The sequence below is a fragment of the Passer montanus genome, unplaced genomic scaffold, assembly GCF_014805655.1.
Source record: "Passer montanus isolate IOZ18808 unplaced genomic scaffold, ASM1480565v1 scaffold21, whole genome shotgun sequence".
In the NCBI taxonomy this organism is placed as follows: Eukaryota; Metazoa; Chordata; class Aves; order Passeriformes; family Passeridae; genus Passer; species Passer montanus.
In genome coordinates this window covers 4,306,910-4,321,833 of record NW_024366703.1, presented here as the reverse complement: position 1 = coordinate 4,321,833, position 14,924 = coordinate 4,306,910, and the positions used below count along the sequence as shown (strand labels likewise).

The window sequence follows — 14,924 nt, the reverse complement described above, 5'->3', positions numbered from 1 at the left end:
TCTTCCTGAATTATAATTTCTGGCAGTTTGCACACTTCTCATTCATAGTCTGTAATGTGTCCTAGCACAGTAGCTTTTTGTACTGAAGCTCCATGGTCCTCAAGGGTGGAAAAAACTATGGTTTTTTTAAAGCACAATCAGCAGATGACTTGTAGGTAGCTCTCACTTCCCCCGATGTGTTAAACTGCAGCTTAAGTTGTTGTCAGCTGTTCTCCCTTTTCTTTTAGGGCCCAACTCTGATAAAGATGGGATGCAGCACACAGTTACTAAGCACAGGGGAATAATTACACTGTACAGACATCAGAAAGCTGCTTTTGCCATCACAAGTCGGCGAGGTCCTACTCCAAAAGCTCCAAAAGCCCCTATTGCAGATCTCCCCACAGGCAGCAGTGGAAGCATTCCTACAGAACTTGATGAGGTACATTTCAAAAGCTTGAATTTGCAACTTCACATCCACCCCTCCTTTCCACTTTGAATTCACTGAAGTTGATACCATTGTAAGTAGGGATGGCAGGGGTTTTGCATCACAAAACAGGAAGTGATGCAAGCAGGTTATTTTTGATGTTTTAAATGTTCGTCATTAAGAACATTAATAACTCCTGAAATGCTGTATTTACTATAGAATCTGAATATAAGCTCATGCAGATGGATTTCCACAATGGGTGGAACAAACACAAGAGGACACGAACTGTGCCCATGTTAGTGTTGGTCCATCTCAAAGCCTGGTGGATGCATCTGAAGCATCAAACCAGCAATTGAACTATGATTGTGTAAAACAGCATGTCTGTGTGACTTCCATACCTCATGTCCTAAACTCTTCCCTTTTATTAATTTCAAACTTCAGCATGTTTTAATAAGATTCTAGGCAGGACTGTAAACTCCTAAACAGTGTTGTGGATTTTGTTCTTAATTATTAATGGTTTTTATTAATTCTGCTTGCCAAAGAGGGTGGGAACAAGAGAGGGGGATAAATAACAAATCAAGTGTTGTAAATTTTCTAATAAGTACTGTTCTTGCTATCAAAGTATTGGCCATATCTGAAGTTCTGGAACTGGAACCACTTAGAACTGTGTTGTTGAAATGGACCAGTACCAGCAAAGACCAAATCTCAAATTTATAGACTTTAAATAATTGATTAGAAAAGATTTTAGGTTTTTCATATGTGTAGAAAGTAATTAACTTGGGGAAAAAAAATCTATTGGTGAATGTGTTGTAGGTAGTTCTAAACACAATCAGAATTGAATGCCTATGTAATGAGAGGTCACCCTTGACAATAATTGTTAGTAAATGTATCTAACCTTGCTCTTTTGTTGAATTGTTTAATTCTAGGCTCAAAAACCTTATGTTGTACAGAGAAGAGGAGCTGAATTTGCCTTATCTACTATAGCTAAACATTTTGGTGCTGAAATGGCAACGGGATTGCCACATCTCTGGGATGCTATGGTTGGTTCCTTAAGGAACAACATTCACATAAATAATTTCGGTAATTGCACTTCTGATTTAAGATGGGAGGGGTGGCAGGCTGGAGTCAGTGTGTCAGTCTTAAACTGAGCACCTTTTCTGTCTTTACCAGACCGAAAGGCATTACTGGAAAAAGGAGATGCTCCTGCCCAGGAGCTGGTGAATTCCTTGCAGGTTTTTGAAACAACAGCAGCTTCTATGGACACTCAGCTACATCCTCTGGTAATCAGCTTTTGCATGAAACACTTTAGTCTCTTTATTGCTAGTGGTTTAAGTCTTTATTTTTCTGTTTTAGATGCTTTTCTGATTTTGCTCAAATAATGTTTTAGTCACACACTAGCCTGCCTGTTCTCCAAGTCCTCCGTCCTAGTCTTGATAAACTAAAGGCATAGCCTCCAGCAGACAAAATGTGCCATTTTAAAGCTGTTTTTTCCCCCTGTATTCTGTAGGATGTTAAATTCTGTCATTTATGCAGGTCGTAGAATAAACCACAAAAGCAAACAGCTACGTAAAAGTTTAGCCTTTGCCTACCCTTTTTTGGATGAGATCCCAAACAGGATTGTCCAGTGTTTTGAGTTATGATAATACTTGTGTTACATTGGGATCATCATCTCTGCTCTGCTTTATTCTAACTCTTTATTTCCTAAACCTGGAGAACAGACTGGTAATATGATGTCTTCTGTTTGTTATGAAAGTGCAGATAAAAATGTGGTTATGCAGCACTGTGTGGCTGACTGAAAGACACTTTTAATACATGCATTTTATATACATATATACACATAAATGTGGTTTGTAGTTAATGTGTATATTGGTTTTGGTGGTGCTAACACTGTATGCAGTTTAAAAAAAACCTTGCAGAAAGTCAAAGAGGCTGAACTTGGTTCATCAAAGCTAGTTTTTAGGGACTTTCACACTAGGACAAATCTGACCATCTGTTTAGGTATCTGATACAAAAGCATATCTGCACTGATTAAAAGGAAGACACATACACATATCAGACAGAGATGTATACCCTGCTGGGGAGATGCGGATTTCCTTCTGGGTGTCCTCCTTGTCACACAGAATTATTGAGATTCCCAACATGAGTAATTAATGTGCCTAAACACAATGGGAATGAGTCTAGGACAAATTTACTATCTGGAAGGAATTCTTAAACATATGCATCTGTATTTAAGAAATAATTATTTTTTCTTTAATAAAAAGTTCTGGGTATTTAGTACTATATTTTCAGTGTGAAATACTTCCTTGCTAACTAAGGGTTCATTAATTTTGATTTTGACTGATATGCTAAATATTTTGTTACTCTGAATTTTATCTATATTGGGAAGTAATACATGTTCAAATTGTCTTTTTCTTCTGAAATAATTTTTCAGTTTTAAACAATTATATCTTGCAAAGGAGCCATTTTAAGCATTCTTAAATTACTTTAAAAGACTCTGTAGTTCACAAAAATCTCTAATTTTTTTATAATTCATATTAACCTTTACTCCCCACACCTTTTTCTTTTGTTCAGTTAATACAGCATTTGCCTCATCTTTACATGTGCCTTCAACATCCCAGCACTGCTGTGAGACACATGGCTTCCCGTTGTGTGGGTGTTATGAGCAAAATAGCAACCATGGAAACAATGAATATCTTCCTAGAGAAAGTTCTGCCGTGGCTGGGAGCAATAGATGACAACACCAAACAAGAGGGTGCAATTGAAGCACTTGCATGTATCCTTGCTTGGGTATTCAAAAATGCAGAAACTTCTTTGCTGTTGTTTCATTGGGGTGAACAAAAACGGGTGCCTGCAAAAATGGGAGGAGGAATGAAATCAAATATTAAGCTGTTTTTTCTTTTGTGGAAAGAAACAGAAGAAAGTTTTATTTCCATTGCCCTTATTTTACCTGCCAAATGACATTTTGGTGGAGGTAATTCAGTTTTTCAAACTATGCACTTTGCTGGCTAAATGTAATTGGGTAGGTCAGACTTCCCTGCTTCTGCATTGCTTTGTTACTAGAAATTTCATTCACCTGAGTGTAACAATTAATGACTCTTACTTACTGTGTGAAATCTCATGGGTGTATATTTGTCAGACAAACCTGAACTGTTAAAAACTATTTCCTTAATAACCACTCCAGGTGTAATGGAGCAGCTGGATGTTGGTATTGTCCCATACATTGTTCTTCTCGTGGTTCCAGTTCTGGGTAGAATGAGTGATCAGACAAACAGTGTACGTTTTATGGCCACTCAGTGCTTTGCCACACTGATCAGACTGATGCCTCTTGAGGTAAGCTTGAGCTCTGAGTGTTTGGATATGTGAACTGTCCTCTGTCCACTCTCACCAGCTGCAAAGTCCAGGCTGCTGGCATATTAAAAGCTGAATGAGTAACTGGTTTCATAGGTGTTGAGTCCCTGTCAGGTAATAGAAGATGTTCCCTTTAAAATGAGAAAAATTGGACCCTGTGCTAGCAATTTTCTCATTTAATGTTAAAATAAAATTTCTCTTTATAAGAAGCTCGTGTCAGCTGTATACACAGAATTAAACAGTAGATTCATTAATTTTGTGTGTAATGCTGCTTAGTTTGGGTTTAAAAGTTTTAGGCATTTTATGTGCACTCTCCTTAGGTATGGGTGTTGCTGAGTATGTTGTCAAGAGAAATGCACAAAAGCAATACTGGTTTAAAAGCAAAATCAAAAATAACAATAATAGAAATAGTGTGGGGGTAAGTAGGGTCATTTATTACTAGTTCCTAAAATCAAAAAGCCACCTACATATTTAGGCAAAATAATGTATATTCTGAGGCAGTAGTGTTTAATCAGTACAGATCTGCTTCAGTCTTTCATTCCTACTACAACTTGCATAACCCAGCCAACTTCTGATGTTGTGCATCAAGGACTACAATGCTTCTAAGTAACTTAATGTGACCACCAGATGGTAATAGTAGACAGTTTAGAATTTCCACAGCAATAATGAAAAGCAATTGTCAGCTTAATGCATTTTTTATTCTTTCACTTTTTAATTTTGCATAATAGAACCTCAGAATCTGATAACTAGTGATCTGCCTTAATAGGAGCACCTTTACTTTGTGTGCTTACACTGAGATGTTCAACAAATGGAAAGTGAGCAAAGAACTTAATTTCTAGCATGTCCATTGCAGTGCCATTTGCACCAGGGCTCTTCTTCATCTGCACCTTGTGTATTCCACAGGACTGCATTTAGCTTGGGGGAGGGTTAAAGCTATTTTAATAAAGTTTAGTGAGCATCTCTTAAAGTATACAGTACTTGTTTTATTAATTATGTGCATATGCATGATCACTTCATATTCTTTAAATTTCCCTTTCTGGTTAAGTTCAATATCAGGTATTGAACTATATTAAATATGTAAGCATAGACTGGAGCAGATTAATAGCAAGAGAAAATACTTGTATTGTCATGGAACAGTATTTTATTTAACAATAAATAAATAATATTAAGTGAGTTGGGGCAACTTAACTATGCTCTGTTTCCTGCATCTTTATGCTCCAATTGATTATTCTTGCAACCATAAAAATGAAAGTATGACTGAGAGAAGGTTTGTAAGATAAGTGGTTCAACTTGATCAAACTTGTATTGCTAAGCAATTCTGCTGCAAGTTGACAACATATTTCAACCAAATTACCTGTCATAGTGTTCATACTGCAGGTAGGTTCTTCTAAAAGGGAGTGTAGGCAGAGCATTGAACAAGGAGGCTGCTGTCTCTGTATGTGTGTACTTAAATGTCATATGGGGCAGTACTAACATCCCCCCTCCTTACTAACCACATACATGGTGGAAGTTTTTTTTTTTGTTGTTGGTTTTTTTGGGTTTTTTTTAGAGGTTTTTTTTGGTTAGCCAGGAGCTCTCTGTAGGTGATTAGTAAGATGGGTTTTGAAGTAAAACTGACTAAAAATGGAAGAGGCCCAGAAAAATGGGATGACAGATGTGATGGTGGGAAAATGGCAGTGCCTCTGCTGCTGTATGTTATTAGCAGGCAAGAGTGAGCAAATTTGGTCCCCAAATGCCTTCTTTGGACTTCTGGCCTGGTATGGGGAGTAACTAACAAGTCAAGGTCTGCTGTTACAAACCTAGAGGGGTTCAGGGTTTTTTTTTTTTTTTCTCAGCAGTTTCCAACTGTGTGAATTCATCCAGTGGGTTTTAGTATCACTTTAGATCTAATTATGCTAAGTAGGAGAAAAATCCATCCAACTTCAGATGGTAGCTTGTGGCTCAAGAGGAGTGGGTGTCATAGCATTCTCTAGCCAGCAAGATAAACCCTCTGATTAGAGGTAGAATAGCTCAGTCTCTGTAGACTCTTGCAGCATGACCAGAATATTTTATCTCTTGTGTCATTTTTATCAATCTTTCCAATGTGTCCTTTTGGGGCAGGTTTTGTCTCTTGCACCTTACAACCCTGCATGTGTTGACTTGTAAATAATCAAACAAGTATAGTTAAATATTTAAATTCTGAGTTTAGAATCATACAGTTGAGAAGATTGCAGATCTTTACAGTGTGTTTAAAATGTCTTGAGTATGAGGTTTAAGTTCTTCTCTGTGTGGCAGTTAAATCCTATAGCACTTACATGACTGCTTAAAAAATGTTACCCTAGGCTGGTATACCAGACCCACCAAACATGTCTGAAGAATTAATCAGAATGAAGGCTAAAGAACGTCACTTTCTGGAACAATTACTGGATGGAAAAAAACTTGAAAACTATGAAATTCCAGTACCAATCAAAGCAGAGCTCAGAAAATACCAGCAGGTAACGCTTACACTTTTTATTCTTAAAGTTCCAGTCTGATATTGTTTCATGGGATAGTAATAGTCGTTCAGATACATTTTTCTTATGTATTTTTTAAGTGTTTGGTTTCAGTTGTATGGTGTGTATCTTGGACTCGGGGTAAGGAAGAGCAAATGAAGTAATGCATGCTCCTTATACTGTTCTAGTGGGTTTTTGCCCCTTTCTGGGTTTTCTCTTTTTTTCTGGAATGACCAGTGGGCTGTGCCTTGCTAACACTGACTGTGGCAGCCCACCACTGCAAAGCCAGGCCTCACTGTACCATTTGGGTGTGTGTTTTTCCCTTTATTCCCCCTGCTTTTAGTGAATGGGCTCTAGTGGATGCATTTGTGGTGGGAAACCAGCTCCTAGTTTGGCAGTGCTGGGTCATTGAATATATGGATGTGTGAACTGAAGCTCAACCAGCAAAAACCCAGGTTTTACTTGAGGCACTCTCCTTCTTTTCTGATTTCAGGATGGAGTGAACTGGCTTGCATTTCTCAATAAATACAAACTTCATGGAATTCTTTGTGATGACATGGGCTTAGGAAAAACTTTACAATCCATTTGCATTCTTGCAGGTGATCATTGCCTCAGGTAAGCTTAAACAAATCACATTCTGTCTTAGACTTTAATGATAGGTCTTGTGTGGTAATGAATCTGGACGTAGTCCTGGGCAGCTGTGACTGTAGCTGGCTGTGCTTGGATAGGGGGTTTGGACCAGGTGGTCTCCACAGGTCCCTTCCCACCTCAACTCTTCTGTGAAAAACAATTTTTTAAACTCTATTTTATACTCTTCAAGGGCTCAGGAATATGCAAGAACAAAACTGGTGGACAGTGTTCCTCTTCCCTCCTTGGTGGTGTGTCCTCCTACACTCACAGGACACTGGGTGGATGAAGTGGGCAAATTTTGCTCAAAAGAATATCTTAATCCACTGCACTATACAGGACCTCCTACTGAGAGAGCAAGGTAACCCATCTTGCATTTATAACTGGTTTAGAGTAAAATATCACACAAGGAATTTTTCAATTTACTTTACCACTACTGCTGAAGCATAGTTTGTGGGCATAGGAACATTTGTGGTGGTATCTTTAAAGGCTGAAATAATAAAGTGTAAGGTACACTTTGATTAACTCCTCATTTTTTTTTCCTTAAGATTGCAACACCAGGTGAAAAGACACAATCTCATAGTGGCTTCATATGATGTTGTAAGAAATGACATTGACTTCTTCAGGTAAGAATTGGCTTGTTTTCTGAGGTTTTGAATAGCTTAGAATTTTAAATGCTACTTAAATCTGTGTTCTTCTTTTCTAGAAATATTAAGTTTAATTACTGCATTCTTGATGAAGGCCATGTAATAAAAAATGGAAAAACAAAGCTGTCAAAGGCAGTAAAACAGCTGACTGCTAATTACAGGATAATTCTTTCTGGCACACCAATCCAGGTAACTGATTTTCTATTTTGGATGAATAGTAGAAAACAAACAAGATAGACCTATCTTGCACTCAGTTTTATTGTACCTTTTAGCAATCATCTTGTTCAAAGTATACATTGTAAAACAGCTTTTCATTTCTAAATGCTCAAAACAACATCTTTTCCCTTTCCTGGTGTACCTGTGTATAGGAGAATGAATGCAAGTTTTGTGTTATTAATGGGGTTCAAAAGTTGGCAGCAAGACTTTCTCTACCACTTCCTCTTTAAGTGTCAGACAAGGAAGAGACCTGTTTCCCTATGCCTCAAGTAAAACTAGCAGGACACTCAATTCTAAGATCTCCAGATTTTGAGCTTTGTCCAAATGACTCGGCTGTGCAGTATCTGTCTCACCAGGACTAAGACCACTGGTGTGTCCTGGGTTTTGTTAACCAGGAAAACTCTGGGTGTGGTTTAAGGCACTGGACACAGTGGGAAGTCCACTTATAGATTCAAGTGCGTGCAGAGGTATTTCTGTTACTCGGATGAAAGAGCAACCAAGCTCCAGGAGCTTGGGACTGGGTTGTACTGTGAAGTTTGCAGGGTTTTAAATATGTATGGAAATATTTTCTGATACCTTGCAACGATTTAGTACTTATGAAAATAATTTAACAAATGTTTCTTTTATGTTCAGAACAATGTCTTAGAGTTGTGGTCGTTGTTTGACTTCCTAATGCCAGGATTCTTGGGCACTGAACGCCAATTTGCAGCTCGTTATGGCAAACCAATCCTGGCCAGCAGAGACGCCCGAAGCTCCAGTCGAGAACAAGAAGCTGGTAAGGATCAAATGTTTAATCTTTGTGGTTTTAGCCTTTCAAATGAGAACTGCTAATGAAAAGTGTGGTTATTTCTAACATCAGAGATTGAGGGGGAGCTGAATGTTTTGAAAAATGTTTTTCTTCTAAAACATTGGTGCTGTGCCCTCACTAGGAGTACTTGCAATGGAAGCTCTGCACCGCCAAGTCCTGCCATTCCTGCTAAGGAGAATGAAAGAGGATGTGCTGCAAGATCTTCCACCCAAAATTATTCAAGATTATTACTGTATTCTCAGTCCTCTGCAGGTATGCTTAAAAAGTGGCTGAAAGATTATTTTTCAGCACAGTTAAGATCACAAAGGTATGATTTCTGTATTCCTGTGTCAGTCTGATATCAGCTCTGACATTCTCTGGATGTACTGAAAAGAATTTTTTAGTATATGTTTAAAACACTAAGTCCAGTCCTGTAGTAATAGAGTATTTCTTGAGCTTAATTTTGGGCATTGTTCAGGAACATGTAGGCATCTGCAGATTGCTTTTCAATAACGCTTTCCAAGTTCAACGAAAATAAATGGCAAGAGATTCTGTTGTTAGTGTTTATCTTCTGTTACATATGAAATAGCTTTCTTGATGTATGATAATTCTGAATTTTAACTTGAAAGTAAATTCTGAATAGGACTATCTTCTGGCAGAAAAAAACATTCTCTTGTCTGGTCTGCAGGTTCAGCTTTATGAAGATTTTGCCAAGTCTCGTGCCAAATGTGATATTGATGAAACAGTTTCTTCAATTTCATTGAATGAAGAAACTGAAAAACCAAAGCTTAAATCTACAGGTCATGTATTTCAGGTACAGATTTTTTCAGTAATTTTTGTTACCTAGTATATACGTTTTTGGTAACTGTATTTATAGGTTTAGTAAAAAATGAAAATCAAAATACTAAACTTAGACATTTGTGGTCATATGATCTAAGTAGACTATTTATGGCTGGAATGTGAAGTACAGCTGTTATGTTTAAATTATGGGTTTGTGTCTTATGAAGCATAACACTGCCTCATTTTTAATGTGATCTGCTCAGCTGGTGTTCAGCTATTTTGTGGATCTTGTAAAAACTGAGAGAGCAAAACCTCAGAATGAAGGAAGTAATTCTGACTGTATCAGCTCTTACACTTCAACATTAAGATTCTAAAACATGGACAAAATGTTTCCTTAAGATCTGAATTTATAAAGGTTCATGATCTTATAGAATTGAAGAATAACTCTTGGTTAATTGGAAACAATTGTTCTCAAACTGCTCCCACAGCCATTTCCTCTATTGCAGACTCAGATGAAAGTGTGGGAAATGCATTTTTCCTGAAAGAAGGGACCAAGATCACAATGAGTGTAACAGTGTTTGGATACAATTTGAAATTAAGGTTTTAAATGTGCAACTTTGAAAATACACCATAAAGTCCAGATTGTGGAATGCAGCAGAGCCCTGTACTTGCAGTTAATTCTGTTAGTCCTTTTTTCTGTAACTGTGTTCTTGCTTATTATTTCTTTGAACTTCATTTCTTAAATAATTAAAGGCATTGCAGTACTTAAGGAAGCTCTGCAACCATCCAGCATTAGTGCTCACAACCCAGCATCCAGAATACAAGAGAATTACAGAGCAACTTGCAGCTCAGAATTCATCCCTTCGAGACATCCAACATGCACCTAAGCTCTCTGCTTTGAAACAAGTGAGTAGACATTTGTTGTGCCTTAAATTCCCCAAATGTCTTTACTGCTGTTACAGTTCAGGATGTTTTACTTAAGATTTCATCAATATGGAAACTCCTTTTAATAAAATTAAGTAGTAAATGAAAAAGAATGCAAGGGTGTTTCAGGGATATGCCCTATTTTCCCCAATAATTTAAGAGGGAGGGGGAAACACAATCTTTCCATATGCCAACAAGTTATATAAACATCATCGCCTTCATAACTTGTTGGCATATGAAAAATCTTACTTCTATTTTATTCTTGTCCCTCTTGTTGCAGAATTTTTTTCATTTTTATTACACAGGACACTGCTTCCTTGCTAAAGTTAGATTGCATTACCATAGCTTTACTTACAATAGAATTTAAATAAGTAAAGAAAATGGGGTTTTTTTGGTTTTTTATGACTCAAGTTTTTCATAGTTTGACAGGGAAGCCAAACTTTGCCTTCTTACCATTTAAGTGACTGGCATTTTGATACTTCCTTCTGCAGTTTGTTTCTCTAATTTCTGCATTTGATAATCAATGAATGTCAATGTTTTCATGTGCTCTACAGTCATTTTAATGACACACTTTAATGTTCTTTTACTTAAAGCTGCTGCTAGACTGTGGTTTGGGGAATAGTGGATCTTCAGAAAGTGGTACAGAAGCAGTTGTGGCCCAGCACAGAGTGCTTATCTTCTGTCAGCTGAAGAGTATGCTGGATATAGTGGAGCATGACCTCCTCAGACCTCAGTTACCTTCAGTTACGTACTTGCGACTCGATGGCAGCATTCCTGCTGGCCAGAGACATTCCATTGTTTCCCGGTATGTGTTACCCCTCACAACCACTGTGAGGCCAACTTTGATGAACTGTATTATTTATATGGTGCAAAATTGGGTTTTTGTCTGCCTCAAAGTAGATGAGATTCATAAATTCTTTATTGAAATGGAACTTACCATGCTTAACTTTTTCTTGTGTGCAGGTTTAATAATGACCCGTCTATAGATGTTCTTTTGCTCACCACTCATGTTGGTGGACTGGGACTTAACCTGACAGGGGCTGACACAGTTGTGTTTGTGGAACATGACTGGAACCCAATGAGAGACCTGCAAGCCATGGATCGGGCACATCGCATTGGGCAGGTGAAAACCTCTTCATTTCCCATAAGGGTGCTGTTCTCATGCTGAACTTGCTTGAGAGAGTTTGTAGTGTGTAGCAAAGTGACATCTGTAGGTTTCTACCAAGCTTCCATTCATACTGATTTCTTGCAAATATGCCAGCTGCTGAAGTGCATACTGCCCCCATCTTGATAAGTCTTCTCTTCTGTACTTCCTGAGCTGCTGGGGGGAGGCCAGAGAAGAATCACCCTTTGGTGGAGGAAGAGATGACTGAGGACTGAGACAAGAAACTGAAGGGACAGCCTGGGTTCTCCTTCTCTGGTGCAAGACAGGGCAAGAATAACTGTTCGTAGTCTTCCCCTATAGCTGTAAAAATCGGTGAATTCTTCCAGAGTACAGAGGCAACTGAAGATGCTTCTTCTGTGTAGTGGCACAATCTTGTGCTTTCCATCTAATGTCTGTCAGACTGAGCAGAGTTACTGAAGGGTAGCTCTAAGCCAAACTGCTTCTAGACTGTCCATGATAAACACCGAAAGCTTGTGCTTTCCTGAATGCCTAAGATGATGCTTTTTAGCTAACTGTGCTTTTTTCCTTTCAGAAACGTGTTGTTAATGTATATCGCCTGATAACCAGGGGAACTCTGGAAGAGAAGATCATGGGTCTTCAAAAGTTCAAAATGAATATTGCAAATACAGTGATCAGCCAAGAAAATGCAAGCCTACAGAGCATGGGAACAGAGCAGCTTCTTGATCTGTTCACTCTTGACAAGGTAAAGAAACAGTTTTACAAATACCTACCAAAAATAGAGTCAGCTTAGGGAAAAGCTTTGAAGTATAAAATTTAATCACATGAACACTTAAGTTGGACTGATGAATAGTAGACAGCTCTCTGAACAACAGGAGGAAGTGATATTTCCCCAGAAGAATTACCAGACTTGAAGAACTTACTAGATTCTTGAAAACATTATTCTGTATATTAACAGGAATTTTTTTTTCTTTTGTGAAGGATGGCAAGACTGAAAAAGCAGATACCTCTACCTCTTCTGGGAAAGCTTCAATGAAATCAGTACTCGAAAACCTTGGAGAACTATGGGATCAAGAGCAGTATGACACTGAATACAGTCTTGAAAACTTTATGCATTCATTAAAGTAACCACCACATATTTGTAATACAACTGCTGCTAGTTCACATACTTTTCTGCTGATATTCAGCAAACTTCAAAGCATATAGAGTGAACCTTTAGCTTAATGTGTAAATAGACTTACTGAAAGAAGAATCTTCAAAAGACTGGCATGAAGTAGTGTCAGCTGTTTCACTGGGAAGTTATTCTGTCTTAAACGTTTGCACTGTATAAAAACTTTAAATGTAAACTTTGTGAGGTGGTTTGAATTTTACTTGTTCTGAACAGCTGCAAATTCTTACTTGGTAGAAGAATTAAAACAAAGCAGGTTTTTACATCTGTTAACAAGTGTGACTTGTGTTTGCAGTTAAGTCCACCATTATTTCTTTCTGTATCTATTACAGTTTTGTACAGTTGTTTCAGTGAGTACTTCAGGTTGTTCAGTGTACATTTTTCTTTTGAACACAAGTTGCTTTTATGGTATATTTAAAAAGCAATTTTCAACATAAGCTTTCATTCAGATCATTTCAGGAGTTACATCAGCAGAGGCAAAGCCTAGAAGCCTTGAAAGTATTGAAGAATGGAATGGCACTAGGCCTGTGCACCCACCTTTGTATATTGTCTATATATATATATATCATGCTCTTCAGTCTTTTGACACCATCTTGTGAGAACAGCTGACTTGAACTTTTTAATGTAATGAGCTCTATTAAATACAGGTAATGGCCTATTTGATGCCATGTTTGCATCCTGTTAGCAGGGGTGTACTTTTTTAATTTATCTATAAGGCTAGAATATAGCCACTTTGAGAGATGCATGTATTCCATATGTTTCAATCCTATATATTTTTTGTAACTAAAAGAAGAAATTAAATATACAGACAGACATTTTCCAGAAGTAGATTTTACACTGTCTAGGATTCTAAAATCCATGCTAAAAGTGACTGTGTACTAAACTGATGCATGATTTAAAGCTTCTTAAAGGAATAGGGAGGACTTTTTTTCTTTAGGAGAAGATATACATAGAAATGCCTACATTCAGTTTGAGGTAATTGAATAGTTAAAGTTGTGTAACAAAGATAGTAAAAGACTTTAATAGCAGTGAGTGAGAATAATATGGCTGTATGTTATGCAGCTTTTTATAAAAAAGGGAGGCAGTATAAAAGTGTTTCTAGATGTGCATATGTACCAGTATATGCACTTTTTATAAATATTAAGTTATAGATAAATTACAGCAGTTGTCTGAATACATAGAATATATGTATAAATATAAAACCTAAGGTTTATAGCTTGCTGTGTGCTTAAGCATCAGAGCGTAAAAACCACCAGAGACCTCAACTATTGTAAAATAAGATTGTTTTAAAACTATATAAATCAAGACAGTTCTATAGCATTGGAGAAGAATTAATGTCACATTTCAGTAGTTATAAACTGCCAGATTGTAACTAAATTAGCATTCCATGAAAATAAAACAAACTGGGAATATGTAAGTTGCATGTTGGGTTTGTCCATGTTTAGTTTTGTTTCTGTAGGGAAGACTTATCTGGCTGTAAAAAAAAACCTAATGTTTTTGAAATTACAGCTAGATTATGAGTATTACATTAGTTAATTTCTACCTTCAGACTATTTCTGTTGTGCTTTCAGCTGATGATCCAAGCAGGGGAGACAAGATGGGGCTTGGTGGTGTTTGCAGAGAAGTTACAATGCTGGAATAATGCATACTTGAAGATAACTTGGTGCAGTAATTTGGTGATAGTGCCTAGAAATAACAAGATATTTGAATAAAGCAACTTCTTTAGTGGTAAAAATTGCATATGTTTTTCTTCAAGAGTTTTATTAGGTGCAGTGGTAAGAAGCTCTTTGGGTCCTGTTGGAAAAGAAATAAACAGCCTAGGACTTTTTAAAGCTAGTTATTTATCACATTGTGGTTGCTATGGAACCATAATAATTTTAGTGATGGCTCTCTTGGATATCACATCAAGAAGACTCCTGCACCTGAAAAACAGAGGAAGGCAGAACCTACAATAATTATTTCAAGATTATTGTATGTACTGGCTGATCTTAAGTGTTCTGTGAATTAATGCTTTGAAATGTAACCCAACAGGAACCCTGCACCAAATATATAAAAAATTTTATTTTGTTACCTTAATATTTAAGGTAAAGCTCTTCTGTGCTTTTCAAACTAGCAGAATGTTTGCTAAGATCTGGGTTGTTTGTGCAGTGTCCTCAGTGCACAAACTGGATTTGCTTACAGCAAAACTCCAGCAAGAAATAGCTCTTACAATGCTTCTAACTGCATTTGATCTCTTTAATGGGTATTCAGCTGGATCAGACCAGGATCTGGGCTGGAATTGGTAAGTTTATTTCTAGGCTGAAATGAAACCTTCCAATATATCAGATTCTCAGCACCAACCATTTTGCTCTCCAGCTCTGCCCTTAGTACAGGTTATGTGCTAATGAGGATACAGCCTGAAGCCTTGACTGACTGCAGGTGGAGTCACTG

The 14,924-nt window shown here is 37.3% G+C and overlaps 1 protein-coding gene across 2 annotated transcripts in view; it reads left to right on the top strand.

The window, feature by feature from the left end:
* Positions 1–14,229, top strand: part of BTAF1 (B-TFIID TATA-box binding protein associated factor 1) — a 45,111-nt gene extending 30,882 nt beyond the window's left edge. Inside the window, exons 21-38 of one of the 2 annotated variants that reach the window (XM_039709273.1) lie at positions 228–418; positions 1,330–1,483; positions 1,574–1,683; positions 2,975–3,176; positions 3,585–3,733; positions 6,073–6,225; positions 6,716–6,837; positions 7,043–7,210; positions 7,398–7,475; positions 7,556–7,685; positions 8,346–8,487; positions 8,642–8,772; positions 9,188–9,313; positions 10,033–10,185; positions 10,797–11,008; positions 11,167–11,326; positions 11,901–12,071; positions 12,308–14,229. In XM_039709273.1, the coding sequence (XP_039565207.1) occupies positions 228–418; positions 1,330–1,483; positions 1,574–1,683; positions 2,975–3,176; positions 3,585–3,733; positions 6,073–6,225; positions 6,716–6,837; positions 7,043–7,210; positions 7,398–7,475; positions 7,556–7,685; positions 8,346–8,487; positions 8,642–8,772; positions 9,188–9,313; positions 10,033–10,185; positions 10,797–11,008; positions 11,167–11,326; positions 11,901–12,071; positions 12,308–12,454 (2,699 nt within the window). In that variant the 3' untranslated portion in view covers positions 12,455–14,229. The remainder of the gene's footprint in view (positions 1–227; positions 419–1,329; positions 1,484–1,573; positions 1,684–2,974; positions 3,177–3,584; positions 3,734–6,072; positions 6,226–6,715; positions 6,838–7,042; positions 7,211–7,397; positions 7,476–7,555; positions 7,686–8,345; positions 8,488–8,641; positions 8,773–9,187; positions 9,314–10,032; positions 10,186–10,796; positions 11,009–11,166; positions 11,327–11,900; positions 12,072–12,307) is intronic. The other variant, XM_039709274.1, reaches the window with a different exon arrangement.
* The last annotated feature ends 695 nt before the right edge of the window (positions 14,230–14,924 follow it).